Below are 25,240 nucleotides of genomic sequence, written 5' to 3'. Positions count from 1 at the left end.
CCTTAATTCAACATTCATTCAAAATTCAACAGAATACAGGTGTCCCTTCTTGAGATAACCCGTAATTCTTGTAGCACATGGCCTCCAAGCTGGAAAAAAGTAAAAAATATGGGGGTCGTACAGGTAATATAGTGTTTTCAACAAATCAAATTGCTTTTCTGAGATTTATCTATTTCATCATAATTTTTAAATAAATATTTTTGTTGTATTTTTTTTTCAAAAAAAAAAAAATGATTGGCTGATATAACTGCTATATTATAAACTTCCTCTTCAAGTGGTGTTTTTTGTTTTTTGTTTTTTATTTTGAGCATTTGGGCGTGATACAAAAGTTAATTGTAAAATTGACCCAATCTGAAAATTGACCCTCAGCCACTCCGTGTGGGTGTCATGTTATTCGGCTAAGGCAAATGTGTTTTTTTTTTTTTTTTTTTTTTTTTTTTTTTTTTGTGAGAGATAGGTAGCACGCTACCGCTTCGTTTATTTTATTTAGAAATAAACGAAGCTGAAAATGTGAATTAACTAAGATTCGAATTTGAATCTCGGGTATCAACCACCAAACCCTTTGTCACTTGCTCTAGGGACAGTTGGTGGCTAAGGCAAATATTTGCCACATTCAAACACACAAGAAATGGTCTACTGCATCCCTTTAAAATTATTTTTATAAAAAAATATAATATAACATAAACACAACAAATCATTTACCGTGCTCACCAAACTCCACTGGAAAAGAAAAATAAATAAAAATAAACAAACAAGGCTCAGTTGTCTGCGTGGAACAGCAGAGAGTCGGTCAAATTCGTTTCTCTAATTTGGAGAGGGTCAGTTTTGCAATTAAAATTTTTTTAGGGCCAAATTCAAAAAAACCATCAAGTGGGGGCTACAAGTCACAATAAGCGGTAATGCTAAACCCTAAAATAGCAATCAGGCCAACCTTCCACCGACAGAAACTGATAACAACTATGTAAGAAAAATGCGATATATATATATATATATATATATATATATATATATATATATATGTGTGTGTGTGTGTGTGTGTGTGTGTGATAAAAGTCAATACATGTTTCCACAAGGTTAGTAGATACTACATGTATCTCGCCCAAACTACAAAACTACAGCTTGTGAACATGAACAAATGCCATGCTCAGATACCAGCCACAGATAGTTTTTTTTATATGGGCAGGCACGCGCGGGCGCGCGGGCAAGAGAGAGAGAGACCCTCAACAGATACATCGGATATCGTGTAGTAAAATTTCAATTAATACCTCACAAAGTTCACAACTGAGCACCTGATATGATTGGCTACACTTCCTACTCCGACTGACACTTTCAAACTACAAAAAATTGTGAATTTAGCCGAGAGTACGAAATTGGTTAGTTAAATCACAAGTTAAAACTTTCATCCGGAATGAACCCGCAAAATTAGTTCGAAAGAAATGCAGAATATCTCGAGCAACAGTAGTCACAGCCCTGTCAGTAGTAGTAAAGGACGGCCAAGCAAATCAATGCATCAGTCACAAGAAGGCCAATTGCATCAAATACATACTTCGGGGCAAATAATCCCCAGACCTGCAAGATGAAAGGCAAAAATAGAGCATAAGTTATCCTCACGGACTTACATAGTGAGACTAAAAACAGGCAAAACCATCCAACAACCAACTGAGATGGATGCTGATCGTTTGGTAGGCTAGCGGCAGGTGTTTGGTTGATGAGGTGCAGTGGGTCAAATAAGCTGGTGGAGATTAGGTTACAACTAGACATCTATTGTTTCTACTCCTAAAGAATTACAGCTACGCCTAGCTTTACTTTAGGTTCCGACTACTCGGCACTAGATAGTATGGTTTGGTGAACGGAATGTACTCCCCTCTTCAGCATAGTCCTAGGAGATTTATTGTGTTGACTGTCATTTTGGAGAGAAGTGGACTACTTGAAAGGTGTATAGACTGGTTTGAATCTTCAATTGGATGGTGCAGACTGGTTTGAATCTCCAATTGGAACCCCACAGATGAATCTGAATATATGGTGTAGACGGTCATCTGTGTTTACGTATTCAAACAAGCAAACTACTTGCAAACAGGAATGTAATTGTGCAAAGAAAAAAAGTTACCATCAAGTGACGTCTTTGAATGGTGGCGCATAAAACCGTAAATGTAGTGGTGATTGCTGTGATGAGACCATATATCAAAAACACCTGAATTTGATAAACATAAAATACTTTTTAAAAATATATATATTACAAACTATGTAAATCAACAGATATACATAAACGAGAAATTCAGGAGACATCTCATTGAGAAGAACTCATGTTTCTACTGAGACATTGAAAAGTATTCATAAATCTCACTGTGAATTGGTTAATCAAAGTGTTTTTCTAGCCTTCCTCTGAAAAGAGCTAATTATCTTTAAGTTTACATTATCTATTTTGGTTTTTTCTTGACCTTAAAGTCCCATAAAGTTTATACTGTTACAGAAAATCAAGAAATCAAATGTATAACCGTCCCCAAAATGACATCTGTAAATAATGTCTCTCATTTGGGTCACTTCCCTAGAGAAACTGAACAGTTACACAAAAGAATCTGAATTTTTGAAAAATTGCATACTTATATTTATACTTATATTTCTAATGCAACTAAAATCGATCTTTCACAACTTATAAAAGGAGAGGTCCTGGTCTTCCATTATATTGAAAACAGGGTGGCATAGCATTGATTTTCCAAAATACTGAAAATAGGGTGGTACAAATATGCAATCAGACACTTGTAAGTGCTCCTACTTCTAGATATGGTTGCATCTATAACGTCGACAGATGGTTTTTGAGAATATTTGTCATGTTTATGGCATGCGAATGTGGATGAAGCCTCAATGTCAGGGAGAATATTGCAAGCCGTTCAGTTGACTAAATGAAAGCAGACGAATAAAAGGAAATATACAGATAATTTCCGAAACCTGTATGCCATTACCTGTGATAGGTTCAACAGAATTGCGTCCTTCAACTCGCCTTTCTTAGAATCATGATATTGTAATGCGACAATAAACGGAAGACCAAGAATAGGTAGGATGTGAGAAACACCAAAGGTATCGATAGAGAGTAGAATGCCTTGGCGAATGATGTTGAAATGATCAAACCTGAAAATCAGTAAGATGACAAAGTACAATGACAAACATTCATTAAGGATTGCCATCTTACAGGTGCAAAGAATAGTAATAAAGGACGTCCTACCATGATGCTAAGCAAACAACATAATAACTTTATACAAATTGGAAAAACATTAACTCACCCAATAAATGCTGCACCATAGCGGAGGCCATCAAAGGTGCACCTGAGATATCACATTTTTCTCAGAGAACTTTGATGAACTGCAAAAGACTAAAATGCCGTGCGTATGGTATATCTTTGAAATATATGTATATCTTTGAAATGTATGTACAAAATGAATGATTATATATATTTGGTACACTTGAAAGAGAGGCCCCGAGGAATAGGCAAACAGCACATTTGCAGTGGTTTATATCACTCAAGTGCCCTGAAGTTACAGTTTTGATTTTTTGTAAGGAACTTCCATCCAGTTCTGCTAAAATTGGCACATGTACTGCATGGCAAAAAAAATGCCCAATAAAGCCCTAATTGCTCTAATTTTAAGAGGGAACAACTAAAAGAAGATGAACCAAAGGTGGCACCATTATGATGGCTGCTGCCATGCACCAGGGTGAGCCAAAATTGAGTCACACTTATCAGTGAACATGTCGGACACACACGTAAGTGAGATGCCGAACCAAAGGGACATTGACAAATCATGGCATCATAAAGCACTAACAGTATGAATGAAGAATGAGCGGTGATAAAACAACATGGAGTTCTATGCAAGACTCACTCATCAGCCTAAATTTATAAGCTCTGAAATGGATAAATTCAGCAAGGTGCAGGTCAACAAACATTGTAATTTTGTAATGTGACAGAAAGCATAGCTGTCTAAACATCAATAACAGAGGTCAAATTTTAAAAAAAATAAAGAAGAAGAAATTGCTACAAAAACGCATGCAACATACCAGTGGCCGGTAAGATAAAATAAGCAAACTGCCAAAAGGCTCCACTGTGTTACAGAAATAGGGTCAACGGCTAACCCTCCTAAAGTCCCACTTTTTGTTCCACTCAGAAATTTCTTCGATGAGCTTATAATACACCATGCTGTCATATGGAAATTGTACAAATAAACATAGAGTGAAAAAGAAAACCAAAACAAAAGCAAACTACAGTTAGACAAGTTTGATAGAACACAATAAATACAAATATATTATAGCTACTAATTTAGAAATGAACTGAAACTGAGATTATGATTTCGTGATGGAACAGTACCTCCTGCTATACATACAAAAGCAACAAATGGACCTTGTTTTCCCAATAAAATCAAGATAGTAGGGCTCCAAGCAGAAAGCATTGGCACAGTGGAATTGGTTAACCTTTCAGATACAGTCATCCTCTCTTTCATGTCAAGAATCCGAGAAAGCACAGATAATCCTAGAATCCCAAATCCAATAGCGTAAACTAGTCGGGGAGCTAAATTTCTCCCAATGCCTTGGAAAGCCGGAGAAATGAATATCAAAATACTTTCTGAAGCCCAGTGAGTGGCTATGAGTACATAACTTAATACTGTTCCCATTATGGTAAAGTATTTCATGTATCTCGACATGTCTACATGAGCGATACACTTTAACAGGAAGACAAACAATAAGGACAAAAAAACAATAGGGAAAATCTCCAAGACCAACCAACGAAGATGACCCTCGTTGATACCAACAAACTTTAGAGAATCAGAGACCAAATATGATGAACCACCAGTCTGCTTTGATAACCCAAATCCAATGCCAAACCGAATGATGACATTCAGCAAAAGAAAAGCAAATTCCTACACAGCACAAGGAACAAAATACATCACAGAATGCAGTACTTAATTATAGAATAGTGAACAAGTAAACAATAAGACAATTGGACTCTAAGAGACTCATAAGATAGCAAGACATTAATACTCACATCTTTTTTTAAATCTCCCTTCTCCACTGAACGCCACAGATTCATAATACCAGTCGTACCCAAAAGAAAGTTTGCCACTCTACCTTCAGCCACTAATTTCATAAAAAAATGATAAGAGATTGGCCATTCTGAAGACGTCATAAAAGATTGGACAAGTAAAAAAACAAATATATATACAAACTCACATATGTAACTATTTGATAGAAAACTGGCTGCACGTATTGCCACCAAAAGAAAAGCCAGGAAATATCGGTAAGAAAGACCAGGAATGCCTTGTTCTTTTAGATACGATTGGAATAAAATATGTACCCATGTAGCTGCAAGAATGTGAATAATAATGGATAGTAGCAAAATGCCGAGACCAATTCCCATGAGTAACAAATCAAACTCAGTCCATGCTGAGCGAGCAAGCTTGGCAACACTCTCTAAGAAGTGAGAATACGCATCAATTTGTGACTGAAGAACTGACACTGAATAATCCTGAATTTCCTTTGGAACTCCAGTTCCAAACAAACAACTAGCCTTTGTGTTACTTGAGCAGTTTGCCAGTGCTCGTTCATATAGGTCTGTAACAAAGTGCAGGTCATCTGCCGAAAATCCAATTATTGATGTTGCAGAATACAGATCAATGTATCTTTTCACCTACATGAAAACAGTAAGTATTAAATAGACAAGCATGAAAAAAATGTAAGGAAACCAATAAAACAAGGTCATATAACATCTAGTAAAATTCATGGAAAAATTAGAAAAATTCAAATAACACCCTTGTGGCTTAGCACATCTGCACTTCACTGCTCTATAGTTTCAGTTCTTCATGGTTGCCATTCCATTACGGTGTAAAGATCTCCAATGAAACGTAGGTTAGAAGTGGCACATGTGGGTTGTGGTTTTGTTCTGTACCTACAAGTATTTGAGTTGGTTTGTGACCAAACATGCCATTCCTAACCCACCACAACAGGAGGTCCTTGTAGTGTAACAGAACAATAATCGCAGCCTCACAGGGTAATTAGGTGCAACAGATGAAACTAAATTGTAGTGAATTAAAAATACCTAAGAACTAGAGATTATCGATGTTCAATAAAGAATATTAACAAATGAAAGAATATGCAACTTCGTAAATCGTGAAAATGTCACAATTTTCTCATAAATTTAAGAAGTACATGCTAGCCACCATTCAACATTGCTCTTCTCTCTATATGTTCCTATGTAAACTCCACTCTCCATACTCCAAGAAAACAATTTTTATTTTGTTAATACTCCATTTATATCTTTCATGTATGCGAAGTAGAATAACAGTTGAAAGTTGAAACTACCACAGAGGAATCCTTAGTTTGCAGTTCTACCCTACCTGCCAGCAGTTTATGCAGAGAACATTTGCATAGTTTTGCATCCATGCTTCCAAATCAGACTGAAGTTTACAATTTTCGGCATCTGTCCTTTGCCTATCCCATGTACCAGCACTTAAAGCATATAATTCAGGATTAACACGCCCAATGCTAGAACAGAACAACAAAAACTAAAGATAAGGAGATAGAAGGATATGTTGAAATTAAGACAAAAATATACCGTAAATTCAAAGAATTCCAAATGAAACCACAGAAAGAACACAAATCATGGAAGCACCTATGTCATTATATATGCAAGAATGTACAGTTTTTGGATCAAAATCAAAAAGAGGCTGCAGGATTCAAGCATAATAGCTTCAAAACTCAAAAAAGTAACACCTAAAAACTCATATTTAATAGTCTTGTTCCCACTCTTTCCATCTGTCCCCATACAATCCTCCATACATTTCCAACAAGGACTAATGCTCAATGCAAACTGAAAAGGTTTATTTCTACACAGAACGTCTCTCAAGGCTTAAAAAATATGTCACGTTTCAACAAAAAAATATGTAATAAGATTAGGGAAAAATCAATAGAAAAATCAGAAGGACACAGACCACAAGGCTTCTTTATGAAGCAGTATCAGAATTTAGACAAAGCATCTAAACTAGAAGTTACAGTTCATCTAATCTCTGAATGCCTTTTTATATGTAGGAAATTTCAAAACCATCATAGTTCAAATTAACGCTAAATCACTGTGGAGTGTAGACAGGACAAATTATTAGCTACTAGTTTACATGTCCATGATTATTAAAACACTCTCATCATTGAACAAATGCAGGAGAACATAAACAAATAGGTAAGGATGGGGAAGGAAAAAGCATTTAACCATGGTACACGGACTACTATGTGGACCCAAAAAAACTGCAGCCCTAGAAGGCCTAGGTTATAGAAATCAGGTAATTTTGGAAATTAAGAGTTCAAAGAGGAACAAACACATACCACAATGATATCTTAATTTATATTTTGAACGATTGAAAACACATCAATTTCTAACGAGTAATGGTGTAAGAGCCAAAGAATGAATTTCCAGTAAACTAATCACACACCTTCCGAAAGGAAAAGGAACACCAAGGAGTGCCGCCATTGTTACTGCAAAGTCAAGCTGCAAGCATAAAATACAAAAGAAAATTTAAAATGAGATGAAAAATGATGTTGAACAGGACAAAGAAAAACCACAAGCTACAAAAGGGCAATTGCCACTAACCTGTTGCATGGTGCCAACGCATAATTTCTCACCATCCTGACAATGTGGAACGCCACAAATGTAAAAATACAGGACAATATGCAACATATTTAGCAAACAAATCAACCACAGCAAACATAAGAAAAAGCGCAATTCAACATTATTTTGAATTCAAATTCTCTTAAAGAAACAAAAATGCAAATTAAGTTTTGCATTGCAAAAGCATAAGAAGAGGCAGGTCCCTGACACCATCTTCCAGAGGAATAAATAGCAATTTGGTAAGATATACTAGTCTGATAAGCCTGATTGAGACCGTCATAAAGTACGTGAGAGTTGATGACAAGAAGCTTCTATCTGCTTCTTCAGACACAGAATATACACCTGATTGCCCAATGTTTTGGAGCAATTTTCAGAATAAAACCCACTGGAGTTGACCGAATACAAGCACAAGGAGAATCATGCATTAACTACCACTTTTTATCCTGTATAGAAATATTCATACATATTCTGCTGGATAATATAGCCCAAAAGAGCTACTACTTTGAGCCTTTCTATTTTTTCCTTTATGACCTGCTATATGTCAGTTTATTTGAAATAAGCAATCTCAAACTTGCACATCCATATATATATAAAGGCTCAGTCTATTTGGGATACTTGCTAGTTTAACGGTGTAAAAGAATCGAAATTTGTTGAATTTTAGATAGAAAATTCTATTCACTATATAGATAAAGGTCAATAACTCCGATCTTGAATTGAAGGATCCGATCATCCTTTTTTAGGACGTCGTTCGATTTAGACCGTTCATTTTATGCCCACTTGATGGACTTTATTATGATTTCGAAAATTTACAAAATTTATTTTCTAGAAGTTTCAAATACTCTAGATCATATTTAACGGAGTGGATCGTCGATTCGGAAGCTCCATCATTGAAAACAACTTATGAGTACGAGGGCTCCAATACTCATAATAGTATAGTAGCCACGGCCATATATATATATATATATATATATATATATTTCCTACACGTCTGCTGGACAAGCTCAACAAAGAACGACTTGCATTTAAGCACAGATGAAAATGAAGTATCCAAGAACCGTGATAGAAGATAAGTCAAATGAGCCAAATTGAAGATACATCGCCTACCAAATTTAGTTTGCACATATTTTCTTCCAGAACAGATGATATAGAACTTGGAGGGCTCCTCATACTCCATGCAAAGAGTGATGTTTCAACCTACATGGCAGATATTATAAATCAGCAAACTGTTCAAAAACTAAGAAGGTAAAAAGATGGAAGATGGTTCTCACCTCCTCAGCAGTCCCCCCACCATGATCGCCATTTAGGGTTTGGCCGTGATCCCCCATCACAATAAGATAGGTGTTCTCGTGAAGACCACCAGGTCTAGATAGGTTCTTCAGCACATCAACGACACTCTAAGAAATGACAGCTGAAGTTCAGAAGATTAAACAAATACAAACTCTCACAAATAAAAAAGAAGTTATGCAGCTTTCTGGGGGGCAATGTAAGAAGCAAGCAGCAAAACCGAAAAGGCTTTGCAAGGAGGTATAAAGGCCAGCTGGTATCTAAATAGTATGAACTTCAAAAAACATTTACCTCTAGAATACTGTTATATTGCTCCAACTTTTTAATCATCGGAGTTGAGTCAACACCAAATATGTGCCCTGCATGATCCTAAGGCAAGCTGATGTCATGAGACTTCTTGTATTAAATGAAAAAATAATTTTACACAAGAGGTAAGTGAAGAACTTGCTGTAATGATGGGTAATATCAGCAAACTGTGATCACATAAAGGAGTCTTTAATACCTTTTCAAACAATTCACAAAACGGATAGCGGATGATGCAGTTCCTACTTTTTTAAATCCCAAGATTTAGTTATGCTGTTGTTGCAACTCTTCAATCTACTGTTTTACCTTTTACTTCTAGTATTTATTGTTGAAAGTAACAAGAGTTACAAGAGGAAAGGAATATTCTACAGTTTTTTAACTTCAAAGACACCTAAACCATGTAATATAAGAAGTGTTTAATCAAGGCTCTGCAGTTCTCCTCTTCTTCTGATCCTCTCTTGATCTCACATTTTGGAAGGTATTGTCAATCCTGGTATTCAGATTACTGTTGGCAGCCATTAGATGCTAGGACAGAATGAAAACAATATAGTTGACTCTTCATTGGAGTTTTACATTCCAATGTAAATGGAGTAATAACACAGTAGGTTCATTAACAACAACAACTATGTCTTTATTCCCAAGTTTACTTGAGATTGGCTGCACAATCCTATTCTTCATCGGCTCAATCTAATAGAATAGATGCCATGACAAAACATCCACCACCAAAGCCTAAAATAAATATATATTTTATAACTTAATAGACTGCAATCTAAAAAATGCTTACCCAGAACCACATTAAAATTAATGAGAAACATTAAAGTAGCATGTTAACATGCATAAAGGAATAAATTATGCACTGCAAGTGAGTTGACTAGGTATTTATTAAAATTAATGAGAAACATTAAAGTAGCATGTTAACGTGCATAAAGAAATAAATTATGCACTGCAAGTGAGTTGACTAGGTATTTAAAAAGTACCCTAGATTACCACGCCAAGGAAATGAGCAATAAGAACATCCCAGTCATCTTTGTACAGCGAAGGCAGCAAGTGTTCAAGGATACCATTATCAACCTGACACAGAAAATCTCCAATGTTAGTAGGGCAGGTGAAGGAACAACCTAAAAAGAACATGTGCAGCATACCAGTATGATAAAATATAAGGGAAAAAATAAGAGACGAATTTGATTCTAGAAAGAAAACAAATTTGAAACAGAAACATACTGTATCAAGATCTTTAACATTAAAAGAAGGGTAAGGATGTGACTCCTCAAAGTGTTCAGGAAATAACTGCATCCACGTATCGTCCCCCATCATAAGCACTCTCTTTCCATTTTTAACCAACTGAGGAGGCATAAACAATAGAAGAATAAGACCCAGATGAGCTGCGAGTCAATAGAGGAATCAACTCAACATTAGATTAAATGTTTTTCTCGCAAAGATAAAAAACCTGATGTATCAAATTATCCTCAATAATTGCAGGAGCTCCAAAACTGTTACCTACGTCAATAAAAGTAGGAAGTCCACCGGTCGTTAAACCCTGAAAATTTTCAAGAAAACTCACGCTGATTATATGAAATATTCAATAAAACATTGAGCATATAAATGGGAAAAAAAAATTACAAGGATAAAAAAAAATGAAATAATAGCATTATGTGCACATCTATCTATACCTATAGATTATTCCCCCAAAAAAAAGCCACGTGGCGGAGTTTCCTTCCTTTAGCGAAACCAACTTTTCGGCTTCCCTTCACCTATAACATCTAACTAGTGAAGTGACCCGCGCTTTGCAGCGGATAAAAACTGTAGTAGTAATTAATAATAATAAAATATTAAATATTCTTTTGTGTATCTTACTTGGTACATCTACTAAAAGTCTCTCACTGTAAGCAGCAAATATGAACCCCACGATGGAAAAAGAGAGAGTAAAATGGCTCCTTCTAAATAAAAATTAAATGAGGGAGATGAAGAGACGTATGTTGAGAAAGAAAATAAAATAAGAGAGATGAGAAGACGTATGTTGAGAGAGAGAGTAAAATGGCTCACTCTAAATAAAAACTGAATGGGGGAGATGAAGAGACGTATGTTGTGAGAGAGTAAAATGGCTCACTCTAAATAAAAACTGAATGGGGGAGATGAAGAGACGTATGTTGAGAGAAAGAGTAAAATGGCTTACTCTAAATAAAAATTAAATGGGGGATATGAAGAAACGTATATTGAGAGAGAGAGAGTAAAATTAATGTCTCATTCTAAAAAAAAAAATTAAATGGGGGAGATGAATAGACGTATGTTGAGAGAGAATAAAATGACTCATTCTAAATAAAAAAAAAATTTAAGTAAAATGATTCATTCTAAATAAAAATTGAATGGGGGAGATGAAAAGACATATATTTAAAAATTAAATGGAGGAGATGAAGAGACGTATGTTGAGAGAAAATAAAATGACTTATTCTAAATAAAAAAAATTTCAAAATTAGAAAGTTATAACACATCAGCTTAAAGCATTAGGGATTCATAAAGAGTAATAGATTAATAGTCCACTAAGCTTAACCTAACCCTTCGCCTTTTCTATACACATAACGTCGTCTTCCCTCCACCTATAATATCTAATCCTTCCCTCCACCTATAACATTTAATTAATAGCCCACTCACCTTAATCCAACCCTTCGCCTTTCCTACAAACATAACGTTTAATTAATAGTCCACTCACCTTAATCCAACCCTTCACCTTTCCTACAAACATAACGTCTAATTAATGGTTCACCTACTTTAATCCTAATCTAAACAGTAAATCATCTCTTCTTCTCTACTTTCTTTTCCTCCTCCATGAGCTCCGAGGCTAAGATCAAGCACGTTATGTAGATGGAGTATAAATTTGCACGCTGCATCGTCGAGCTTAGCGTTACCATCTTCATCAAATCGAGCTTTCCTTCAAATTTCAGGAGTTATTTTAAAAGATTAATGTATTCTTTATGTTGTATCGTTGAAATTTCTTTGATAGTTTTATTCAGTTTTTTTAAGTTTTTTTTATTTGCATGGTATTCAGACTAATGTGTTTGTTATGTTGAAGATTTATTATTTTTTCTTTTTCTATCCTTTGTTTTTTATTTTTTTTTCTCAAAAGTAAAGTTCTGTATTATATTTACTGTATTTGGTTGTGTTAGGTTGTATATCTTTTTGTCTCTTAAAAATTTATTATATAACTTTTCATATGCCAACTCGGAACCCGCCTGTTCCGTCCGAGACAAGCAAGCCGCAGACAAGCTGCGAGAGCTTGGCCGGTTTTCCTAGCCCGAGCCCCGCACTGTATTTGTAAAAACATATTCAATATAAAAATAAGGGAGTAAAAGATATATTCGATTCTATGAATAGGGAAGTTCTTTTATTTCTGGAAAAATCTAGTATATAGTTAGATTAAAATATTTGTAGAATATAGTCAATTATTTTTCTCAGTACTTTCATCTTTTTTTCATTNATGTCATTTTTCGTCTCAATAGGTTAACATACTTATTATCTTTCTATGAACATTTTGTTACTAATCAACTTTAGCAAATTAATATACTTTTACAAGAAGCCAATATGCTTGGACTATTTTGATTTTTAAAATAATAATAAATTTTTGATATATTAGTTAGATACTAAATTTATTTTAATAGTATCTACCTGTCGCAACGCACGGGTTACTACACTAGTCCTAACATTAATTTCCCTACAGCCGGATTAGAATGACGAGCAAAAATAAATCCAGGATGAGACCACAAAAGAGAAGGAGATTAGATATGGCTCGATAAATTTCTAAGGACATTTATACCCTATCAAAATTATCCAACTTCAGTTATCAAGCATCCAGAAGACAACATTATCTGCTGAACGAAAGTGTATTAACAAAAGAGCATCATAAAATTGCATGAATGTCAATAAAAAAGAAAAAGGAAAAAGATGGTCATATAGCATATCTTGAAGGATAAATCATAAAAATCTCTAATTAAACAACTGACGGTGTGGCGAAGCTATTGCAATGAAACAATGATACAACCATTCAAGAATTCCAGTTCCAATCAGGTTATCTGAAACGAATGCAATGGACAGACTCACCTTTAGCCGTTGCAGGCTAGTTGTCGGTGGATCGGCAATGGCCTTAAAGATCCTAGCAGATGATCCTTCATCAGAGGCCAGCTTATGTAACACCCGTAACTTGTCCATCCATGGCTTTTTCTCTATAATGCAATAAGAGTAGGTTCACTTTCTCAACAAAAAAATTAAGATAACATCAAAAATAAATTCACCGTCTAGTACTACATAGAGAGAGAGAGTGTGTGTGTGTTACCTTCAAAGAATGTACTAGGAGCAACAAAATCGAACCTGCAGGGTGTAATGACATGAGAATCAGGAACTGAGCCATTGATGAACACACAAAACCAGCTATCAAAAATTGAATAACCTTCATGCGAATCACAGAACACGGCATAACAGGAAAATATTTCTAACAAGAATTCAATTCAGATCAACATGAAATGAATAATTCTCTTCGAGACAAATTGGAGTCGAGTAGATCTCCGTTCTATTTTACTGCTCGGAAAGCTAATCTATCTTAAGAAGGGGGCATTTCACCCCACCACTATTGCCCCGAGTGCTGTTCTGAGTAGCGCTTCTAAAAGAAGTATTAAATTAAAATACCTCCAAATTCTCTGTACCCTGCTAATTTTCAGTCTCAGAACCACATTTCTAATTTCTCCTGCAGTAGAAGTCGGATCGATCTTACAGCCAACAACAAATGAATGAATTCTCACCGAATCCGACCTCGAACAACACGATGATCGACGGTTCGAAACAACAAAAATTGACGAAACTAGGGTTCCAAACCCTTCAAATTGATCACCTTAGGGCATCGAAGACGATGACGACGAGGCGATCGATGGCGGGGCGCGTCCAGCATCGAGGAGGAGGAGGAGGATCTCGATCTCGATCCCGATCTCGATCTCGTGGAGTACGAGGAGTGGGAGGAGGAGGAGGAGGAGGAGGAGGAGAGGGGGAGGGGTTCGGGGAGGGGAGATCGTGGCAGTGGCTGTAGGAGGAGAGCTCGGTGCGGGTGAGGAGGAAGCCGCGGGTGAAGAGGAATACGGCGAGGGCGTGGAGGCCGAGGAGGAGGAAGAAGATGGGGCGGAGGATCGGCCGCGGCTTCTTCTCGAAGGATCCCTCCGCCATTGTTGATACCGGGAAAGACCGAGAGCGAGGGGCGAGCTCGGTTTCGTTACTCCATCGTTGGTTTCTTCGAAGGACATGGAAGAAAAACAAAAGTATGTACGGCCCTTTTATATTTATTTTATTTTTATATATTTAAATTTTTTTTTGGATAAAAATGTAATAAGGATACACCTCAAATGTGGCGCAAACTAGCGCCGGCGAGCCAGCACGTTGTTCGTGAGGCTGCACTTGTTCGAACAGAAATGAGTTCAAAGTTGATCGAAAAAATTTCAGTTCAAAATCTTAACGAGTCAAATATGAGTTAGGATCAGCTCGCTCGTATTCGGATCGATATAGCTTTACATATATATTATAATTTTGTATTGTTTAGATTTTAAGCCAACTGGTACGTAAAAAAAATTATATTTTATAAATTTTAATTATTAAATTAAGATTCTAATTTTTAAATTTTTTTAAAATTTTTTATCCAGTAATAAAATTAAAAATCTAATTTATTGTTCGCGAGCCAATTCGTACTTGGCACGTAAATAAACGAACTGAACACGAACTGAATTTTTCAACCAACTCGTGTTTGGCTCATTTAATAAACAAGCGAATGCGAGCTCGGCCCAGCTCGCTCGCGTTCGGTTCGTTGACATCCCTAGCTCAAACTATGAAATAGGTGATGCTCTAATTTTAAATTTTTAATTTATTATAATTTTTCACTTAATTTTAAAATTATTATTATAACTAAGTCTCATAATTTAACTTAGTTGGCTAGATACCACTGTATTGCTTACGTAAAAATAATATGATATTTTAATTTTTAGCGCGTTATAAATTGCAACACTAATGTATTATTTTTATATTAACGATACATCAATAGTTTGTCATCTAAATTGAATTATTGGACGTGGTTCCAATAATCCTAAAAGTTTGAGAAAGAAAATGCAATAAATTAAAGTTCATAATTTGAGAACCAAATGGGCAATTTTATTCAAAATGTAACGAACGTACATAAAGTATGGATCATATTGAGTTGGTTGTGTAACCTTTCAAAAGTTTGATTTTAGTATTCAATCTTTCAATTTGTTTGATTTGAGTCAATCAACGACGTTTTGATTTTAAATTTTAAATGCATCATTTATAATTACAAATTTAATTAATATAATAATTTATATAATCCTCGCAACTATAAATTTATTAAAATAAGTAATTAGATTAAATTTTAAAGTCAAAGTATCGATGATTAACTTAAATCAAACAAATAAAATCAAAATTTTTAAAAATTCGATAGCTAATTTAAAATGGTCCATAATTTAGGAAAATTTTCTATATTTTTTACTTTTTTTTTCACACCTTCAATCCTAAATGATCATTGAAATCCGACGCAAAATTTTACTGAATTAATTTGGCATATCATGTTAGTTCCATAATTGCACAAGTATTCAATATTTTGCTTTGATTTAAACCTTATATTTTACCATTGTTTCAAATAAATTAAAACTTTTAAAATAATAATTAAATTCAGACGTAAAACTTTACTAAAATGATTTGATTTAGCACGCTAATTGAACAGCAACCTAACTTACAAACTATATACTGAATTTAAATTTAAAAAAAAATGTTTTCTCAACTGAAGCTATAAAATTTGATTGTTTATAGGATAATTTACTTGAATATAACAATTATTATCTGTCAATTCTTTTCATAAAGTTCTACAGTTAATGTCATAGATCATCAAAAAAAAAAAAAAAAAAAAAAAAAAAAAAAAAAATACAGAAGATAAAATGCAACCCCTAATTTTTTAATTTAGCTCAAAAAAAAAAAAACTAAAGAATGATTTACATCACACCAAATTTATAGTGAAAATAATTAATAACCTCATTGAAACTTATTCAAAATTAAAATTTTAAAGTTTTAGCAAATCGTAATTAAATAGTATCGAAAGTTCGAAACTTAGCAACTTAGCAGCTTGAGCTGCTTAAGTTGGATTTTTAGTTTTTTTTTTAAAAAAAATTAGGGGTTTAATACTGTTCCATTCGAGACACTTGTCCAACCTCCTGGCCATTAATCACAATAGAAAATGCTATACCATGTAATAATGGATAAATTTCATACAGATCCCTGTAAACATAATGAATAACAAATATATTTCTATAAAATTTAACTTTCATATATTATTTCTGTAAAAACTATGATGTTTTCAAAAATGTCCCTACTGTTAGAATCCGTTAGAAAAATTTAGTTAACCATAGGTTAAATATTTAATCTTGGTTAGTTTTTGATGTTTTTATTATTTTTATATTATACCGTTATGATTTTTGGAGTAACATATTTATGATGGCAAAATTGAAAAAATAAACAGTTCTTTAACGATAACAAACTATAAGGACATATTTAAAAATATCAGAACTTTTGTAGGGACAACATATAAAAGTTGAATTTTGTACGGATATATTTGTTATTTACTATACTGGCATTGATCTGTATAAAATTAATCCTATAGTGTATCAGTGGATAACTTATTTCCAAATCCAAGCGAGGCATGAACAATTTAGATTAAGATATAAAATCCGGACCTTGAATTTAAGAACCAGTTTTTACTTTTAAAGAATTTTAACTGAGTTATTTGCTGTATATTTTATAGTCATTAGTATACTGTAAAATAATTTTCAAAAATAATGTGATTCATTAAAAAAAATTAAATTTCATAAATAACGTTTAATGATGTTTGAATTAGATATCCACAGGATATAAATGAGGTGAAAGTGCTAAGCTTAATATTTGTAGAAGGCGGGCGTACAATTGTCTTCGTGCCTCCAATTTATTTTTTAAATTTGTCTTCGTGCCTCCAATTTATTTTTTAAATCGAAGATCAATATCATTAAACGTAATTTAAAAATATTTAAAATCTTCGGAATCCAAATTTTATAGTTCTTTAATTTATTTAAAAACAGCTAAATAAAAATAAATAATACAATTCAGACACATCAATCTTAGTTGAGATATAGTATATTTTTTAATGAAATTTTCAAACAATACGAATTATTATTTTACAATGTTTACATGTATAAAGGTTCATTTTGGCTATTAAAATTATCAAATTTAGTACTAAAAACTTCATAAAAAATATTGAAAAATCATGTAAACATTTTAAGTATATCCTATACCATGTGTAATTGTACTATTACAACGAAGTTGCGTGCTTGTGAATGCACTATGGTTCAACTCGATACGTAGAGTTAGAGATCAGTACTAAATCCCTTTCATTTATCAGAGTTTGTTTGGATAACCACAACCCTTAATATGTTTGAGCCAAAAATTAAGTAAAATTGCAAATGCACATGGATCTAGAAATGCAATGCATATAGATATATATATATCTTACAACTATGCTCTACAATATTATTTGGAAAAATTATCGGTATAAAATACTATTCTAATTCTAAAAATTTGAGCTGATAATATAGACAACCGATTTATTTAAAACGTATAAACAAACTTTTATCAATTTTGATTGTGACACAGCATAATTTAATTTGCGGTGTAGATACAATGTTGACGTGTCCCAAATATAATTTGAATAATGTGCCAAAATACAATAATTACAAATCCAAAAACTGGGCAAAAGTTATTAAGCTACGGCCCAAAATAATTACAAGTACTGTGCAACCTGATAGATGTACAACTGGGGATGTTGATGGATATGCATATCCGAAACTCAATAACAACCGCAAAGCGAATAAGTAAATGCTAAGTGGATATAATTTTGGATATAGGAATAAAATGTAAAAGCTCAATAAATTCGGATTCAAGTATGAATTTTGTCGTATCTAATCCACATCCGAATAAATTATATATATATATACATAGAGAGAGAGAACTAGGGTAATATACTATTAATAGCACAAAGTTATTGGTTCTACCAATTTTTTGGTCATTGAATTAAGAAATGTGCGGTTAGGATAATGTCGGCCCTCTAGAATTGAGTAGGTGGTTGATTGAATAGTATGATCTAACAGGTGAAAATGATCAAAAAGAAAAAATCAACGACAGAAAACTTGGTAGCACCAAGTGCTTCCTGCTATTAATAGCATAGTAGCCGAACTATATATATATATATATATAGTTATTTAAAACTATATATATATATATTTTAAATTTGTAGTTTAAAATTTAAAACTTTAATATAATATATTTTGAAATATGATAAATAAATAATTATTCTGGAATTTGAACTTTTTAAATGAGTATTTGATCAGATTCAGTCCTTCGGGTACGGATTTGAATTTCGAAATTGGTCGTCCTGTTTGTTAAGTTCAAATTTTTAAAAATCAATTCCGAATCCGGCCCGTACGACATCTTCACGGGACAACTAAATCATAACCCCGTAAATTAGCCGCACGGTACGAAAAGCAAACAAAACAACCACTCCAAACTGAGCGCAATTACCAAATGGTTTTATTCCATCTAAAGCAAAACAGAGAGAGCTCACAGCAGACGCAAACCCCAAAAAAAAAAAAAAAAAAAAAAAAAAAAAAAAAAAGAGCACCCAAAAAGAAAAAAGAAAAAGAACTAGTACCAATTTGGCGCCGCCTCTGCAAGAATCAACCAAACAGAGCAATTGATCAGCTGCAAAATTTCCTACTGCAATCAATCACCACGCAACGCCGCTCTCATCGATGTCGCCGATGTCGTCGCCGTCGTCGTCGTCGTTGTTATCGTCGTCGTCGTCGGAGAGGTGGGCGAGCCAGCAGCAGCCGTGGAGGTGTCCGTTGACGCAGACGAAGTACTCGAGGCCGCCGCCGCCGTCGCGCGAGCCGAGGCGGCGGGGCGCGCTGCGCGGGACGAGGCCGGCGGCCGTCATGCTCCAGACGCGCGCCCCGCAGTAGGGGCAGCGCACGCGCGCCTCCAGCTCGGCCTGCCGCCCGACCAGCCACGCCCGCGTGCGCGACCGCACGAACCCCCGGAACACCCCCCGGAACGACCCCAGGTCCTCGCCGGCCGCCGCCCCGGCTCCTCCTCCTCCTCCTCCGGCCGGGTGCTCGCAGGGGTCGCTGACGTACAGCAGGTCGCCCCAGCAGCGGCGCGCCAGGAAGCTGCGGCCGGAGGTCTTGGAGAAGCGGGACTCCGGGGCGAAGTGGCCCGGCAGCGGCGCGGCGAGCGCGAAGAAGCGGGAGGGGGCGCAGCCGCAGCAGAAGAAGAGGAGCTTCGCGAGCGCGTGCCAGCCCCCGCCGACGCGGCCGGCCGGGGAGAGCCCGTCCGTCAGCGCGGCGACCATGCGCGGGGCGCGCGAGATGCACAGCTCCCGCCACAGCACGCGCTCCGCCACCGCGCGCAGGCGGCGGCTCACGCACGCCGCGACGCCCACCGCGCGCGGGTCGAAGTTCAGCGACCGGAACACCAGCACCAGCACCCGCTCGTCCATGATCCCCGCGTTCACGTCCCCCCCAGCAGCGCCGCCGCCGCCGCCGCCGCCGCTGCTGCCGCCGCTGCTGCTGCTTCTGATGACTCTGCCGGGTCTGCTCCCGCCGCTGCTTTCGCTGCCGCCGCCGCCGCCGTAGCTCGTGCTGCAGATGTCGCGGGCGGCGTCTCGGGAGCGGTCGTCCATGAATTGGATGGATGTTTTAAATGTTCCTTCTCTGTCTCTGTCTCTGTCTCTCTTAGAAATGTGGAGGAGGAGTTTCCGTGCTTGCGTTGGGCGTAGGTGGGAGACGTGAGGGTGGGGCAGCTAATATACGCGCGTCCGTAAACACCTGCGGCTTGTTCTTCTTCCGGTTCGGCTCGAAACTCTATTTATAAAAAGAGTGGACCGGTCCTTAATAACACATCTTCTTTACGACTTTGCCGGTTCACTTTTTTTTTTCTTTTTTTTTTTTTTACTTATTAATAAGGAAATTATATTGTCTCCGTACATCTTATACGCACGGCTAAATTTTATCCTAATAAAAAATATAAAATATTTTTGAACTATCGTATCATTTTAAATGAGGGTAAACTTCAAATATCATCTCTGTAGTTTCGCACTTCTCACTTTAGTACTACCTTATGGTTTAAAGTGTATATATCAAATTAGTGTCCTATGGTTTTATTTTTATTTTTTCGTCAGCTTTTTCGTTAATATTTTGTTAAATTATATACAAAAAAAAAACTTCAGATACCCACTTAGGTTTATCGAATATTCATCCTATTACTCTGTAGTTTTAACTTCGTTAGTGATTTAACGAAAAAAATTAGCGGAATCAATAATAAAAAAATAAAAATAAACCACAAGGTACTAAATTAATACACTTTAAACTATAGGGTACTAAAGTGAGAAAGTGTGAAACCACAGGGATGGTATTTGAAGTTTTTTTTTGGGAAAACTTTAAAAACCCTCCCTGTAGTTTCACACTTTTTCATTTTAGTACCCTGTGGTTTAAAGTTTATCAAGTTAGTACCCTGTGGTTTCTCACTTTATCACTTTAGTACCCTGTGGTTTAAAATGTATCAAGCTAGTACCCTGTGGTTTTGCACTTTATCACTTTAGTACCCTGTGGTTTCACACTTTATCACTTTAGTACCCTGTGATTTAAAAAACCACAGGGTACTAACTTGATACAAATTAAAACCACAGGGTACTAAAGTGATAAAGTACAAAACCACAGGGTACTAACTTGATACACTTTAAACCACAGGGTACTAAAGTGATAAAGTGAGAAACCACAGGGTACTAACTTGATACATTTTAAACCACAGGGTACTAAAGTGAAAAAAATTGAAACCACAAGGGGGGTTTTTGAAGTTTTCCCTTTTTTTTTAATTTAACTATCTAATTTTTAAAAACTTTAATTTAAATTATTTAATAATTTTTTAATTTTTAAATTTTGAATACGTAGATTATCTTTAGGTTACATATTTTAAACAATTCATAAAACTACGAATTTATTAGAATAAATAACTGGTCTAAATTTTATATTGAAAAAGCTATTTTAGTGGTTTAAATTTTAAAAGAGTATTGAAAAGGATGGCTATTAAAAATCCAATTTTGAAAGATCAGATAAGGGAATCAAAATTTTGTATAGTTTGGATAAATTTTATATATATATATTTTAAAGAAAAAGATAATTATCTTACGTATTTGGGAGTTAGACAAAAACATTTTCTAGTGGGAATAGCATTAATGACGCTTTGAGAGTCAGATAGATATTCTATTGCGATTTATTGCTGCAACGGAAATGCAATCGCAAGGCTATAAATGCAATCGCAAGGCTGGTGGCTAGTCTTACAAATCTCTTAGTGCTGCGTTTGGTTGTGAGAACTAAATTTTTGAGGAACAACTTTTGTTTTCCAGGAGTAACAGGGATATATCGCGGTATTAAGATTGAACAATGTATATTGTGTTGGTATGCATCAGGATATCTCAGAGGATATCCTTAATAGGCGTTGGATAAAAACGTTCTAGACAAAGTCCTAAATATATGTTTAAAATAAAATTTAATTTATTAGTATATTTTTATAAAATTATTTATAAAATTATTTCATATAGTAATTATATAACATAATATTTTATGTAAGAATCTTAATTTAAGAATAATATGATATTATTTTATAATAATATATTATTTTATGTGAATATTTATTTCTATATTATATAATACAAATTATATTATTATAAAATTTAAGTATAAAATATTATCATAAAATTTAAGTAAAATTCAAAATACCAATTAATATAATATATATATATATGTATATATATATATATACATATATTATAGTATTTATATAATATGATAAAATATTTTATGATAATATAATACTTAATATAAATAGAATAATAAAATTATAATATATAAATAATAAAACTTAACTAAAAATACAATAATATCAAATTAGATTAATTTATATTATATAGACTAAATTATAGTATAAATATATTATCTATAAAATTTTAAAGTATAAATTCAATACATAGTTTAAAATATAATAATATATGAAAAAAGGTAATTTTATGTATATATAATTAATATAAATAAAATTAATTAATATTAATTATAAATGATAAACTTAATAAAATTAGAATATAATCAAAATTAATTAATTTATATTTATATAAAATAAATCTTAAGGGCTATAAATATATCTATATAAAATCAATTATTATAATTAATTATTTATTCTTATAAATTTGAGCATTCATTTAATTTATTTGAAAATAATTAAAATAAAGTATAAAAAATTAATAAAGGCCATAAAAAAAAAAACAGAACAAAAAAAACTCAAATCTCTTGTTCCGGCTTTTTCCACTTTGTAGTGGAATAAGTCTACCGGCTTGTTCGCGGCTTAATACGGCGTTTGTTTTCCGGGGAACAACCCGGTTGTTCCAATATGCATTGTGTTTGGAGGGGATAGTACGCCTTGTTCTGGGATATCTCCTCCAACGCAAAACGCAGCCTTAATCTGAGTTCTTGAATTGTACGAGACGAACTAATAATGAGCATTAAATTCGCGCGTGATGTACACACATGTATCCATAATTTCTCTAATTTGGCTAGTGAATTATTGGATTTGGATGGTATATAATAATATATATAGTATGAGAAGGAGACGAGAGAGAGAGAGAGACGAGAGACACAGGGTGCGAGAGAGACGAGAGACGACGAGGAGAAGAGAAAGCTGGAATGAATACTCTCAAAAGCACCATGGAAGTGGTGTTTTGAGTTTTTAGCCATTGGATAGAGAGATTGAGGTTAGAAGATCAGGTAGTAGGGTGGAATATTTTGGCAAAGCTATTAGTAATCAAGGAGTAGATCAAGGGCTAGAAACTTAGAAAGCACCAAAGAGTTGTGGCTTTTAAAGTATATTCTAGCTCAATCATATATAATATATAGTATAAGTATACTATATATATATATATATATATAGTGGGCTGGTATGTTTCTGGAAGCATGGAGCTCTACGTGCTTCCAAGTTATTTTCGATGTTCAGACTTTCGAATCGACGATCGGCTCCGTCATAGTTGATCTAGAGTATTTGAAGTACCTAGAAAATAAATTTTGTGATTTTTCGATATCACTTGCCTAGTGATCGAAGGGACTTAAAATCAATAATTTTAACGGCCGTGGTGAGCCGTTTGCAAGTTCAACGGTGTAGAAATATCCAAATCACATGAAATTTTGATAGAAAAAATTCTTACCGTATAAAACAAGATCAATAACTTTGATCTAAAATTTTAATGCCATATCATCATATTTTGTAAGATTTCTGTTTTCAGGATTTTGAGCCACTTCGATCACTAGGCAAATGATATCGAAAAATCGCAAAATTTATTTTCTAAATACTTCAAATACTCTAGATCAAGTCTAACGGAGCTGATCGTCGATTCGAAAGTTTGAACATCGAAAACAACTTGGAAGCACGGAGCGCTCCGTACTTCCAGAAGCATACCAGACGCACTCATATATATATATATATATATAGTAGGTCTTGTGTGCTATTAGGAGCACGGAGGCCTCCGTGCCCCTAAGCTGTTTTCGATGATAAAACTTTTGAATCGACGATCGGCTCCGTTAGACTTGATCTAGCATATTTGAAGTATCTAGAAAATAAATTTTGCAATTTTTTGATATCATTTATCTAGCGATCGAAAGTGTTCAAAATCAACGGCTGAAAATAAAAATCTCAAAAAAAGTGGTGATATAGCACTAAAATTTTCGATTAGAGATATTGATCTTGCTGTAAATAGTATAAAAAATTTTCTATCAAAATTTTATTTGATTTGAATACTTCTACACCGTTAAACTTACAAATGGTATACATCAACCATTAAAAATTGTTGATTTTGAAGCCTTTTGATCGCTAAGTAAATGATATCGAAAAATCGCAAAATTTATTTTCTAAATATTTCAAATACGTTAGATCAAGACTAACGGAGTCAATCGTCGATTCAGAATCTCCATGATCGAAAACGGCTTAGGAGCACGGAGGCCTCTGTGCTCCTAATAGCACACAAGACCTATTATATATATATATATATATATATCTATAGTACCGGAGCTCCAGTACTATAGTCTTGTTTTGGATCTTAGTGTATTCAAATTAACGAACCACAACGTTAAATATGATTTATGATATATGAAGTTCTTATGAATAAATTTTAGTTTTTTTCGACATCGTTTACTTAGTAAATAAATTATATAAAAATGGACGGTGAAAATTGAATAATTTTTAAAATTTGAACATAGGACTTTTAAATTCAAGATCAAGAAAGTTAACCTTAATCTAGATAGTTTAAACTATTTTCTATCAAAATTTGAAGAAATTTAGATTATTCTACACCGTTAAATTCCAAACTCGCTATAGTAGTTATTGAAAATTGACAATTTTGAAATAGTTTGATCATAAAGTAAACTATGTTGAAAAAATATAAAATTTTATTTCTAAAAACTTTAAATACTCTAAATCAGTTTTAATGGTGTGGATCGTTAATTGAACACCCAAAGATCGAAAACGAGACCATAGTACCGGAGCCCCGGTAACATAGATAGTATAGGGGACTATATATATATATATATATATATATATATAGAGAGAGAGAGAGAGAGAGAGAGAGAGAGAGAGAGAGAGAGAGAGTAGGGCTAGAATACTTATAAAAGTATCATGAGAGTGATACTTGTGTGTTTTTAGCCCTTGGATGGAGAGATGTGAGGTTGAAATGATGGTGGTAGGTGGTGGTAGGTGGAATAGTGTTTAATCCAAGGGCTATTAATAATCAAAAGTAGATCCAATGACTTAAAACCTAATAGCACCATGATGGTGATACTTGTAAAAGTATCATAGCTCAACTCT

The 25,240-nt window shown here is 34.4% G+C and overlaps 2 protein-coding genes across 6 annotated transcripts; both read right to left on the bottom strand.

Annotated features, from left to right (window-relative positions):
- LOC109719912 (GPI ethanolamine phosphate transferase 3) lies at positions 1,229-14,522 on the bottom strand. Of its 5 annotated transcripts, none has more exons than XM_020246757.1 (20): positions 14,103-14,519; positions 13,551-13,585; positions 13,319-13,440; positions 10,674-10,763; positions 10,448-10,567; positions 10,214-10,297; positions 9,215-9,292; positions 8,908-9,033; positions 8,744-8,833; positions 7,622-7,657; positions 7,464-7,519; positions 6,378-6,525; positions 5,215-5,671; positions 5,030-5,121; positions 4,355-4,904; positions 4,048-4,186; positions 3,279-3,320; positions 2,961-3,126; positions 2,108-2,191; positions 1,229-1,569 (listed from the first exon to the last, which is right to left on the bottom strand). In XM_020246757.1, exons 1-20 carry the CDS (start codon positions 14,426-14,428, stop codon positions 1,474-1,476), a joined length of 2,937 nt encoding a protein of 978 aa, XP_020102346.1. In that variant the 5' UTR covers positions 14,429-14,519; the 3' UTR covers positions 1,229-1,473. The 5 variants fall into 5 exon arrangements, with proteins under 5 accessions (XP_020102346.1, XP_020102345.1, XP_020102344.1 ...); XM_020246756.1 differs by lacking the exon at positions 1,229-1,569 and adding an exon at positions 1,596-2,011 and having other exon boundaries at positions 10,448-10,608; positions 10,724-10,763; positions 14,103-14,520; XM_020246755.1 differs by lacking the exon at positions 1,229-1,569 and adding an exon at positions 1,597-2,011 and having other exon boundaries at positions 14,103-14,520.
- Positions 18,850-19,886, bottom strand: LOC109720052 (EID1-like F-box protein 3; the record flags this gene model as incomplete). The annotated part of the gene is made up of 1 exon (XM_020246926.1): positions 18,850-19,886. A coding segment is annotated over one exon (819 nt), but the record flags the coding sequence as incomplete, so codon positions are not given.

This window comes from Ananas comosus, linkage group 14 (genome assembly GCF_001540865.1).
Source record: "Ananas comosus cultivar F153 linkage group 14, ASM154086v1, whole genome shotgun sequence".
Taxonomy (NCBI): Eukaryota; Viridiplantae; Streptophyta; class Magnoliopsida; order Poales; family Bromeliaceae; genus Ananas; species Ananas comosus.
Note: the sequence above shows the minus strand (reverse complement) of the source record. Positions and strands in the feature narration are given on the sequence as shown.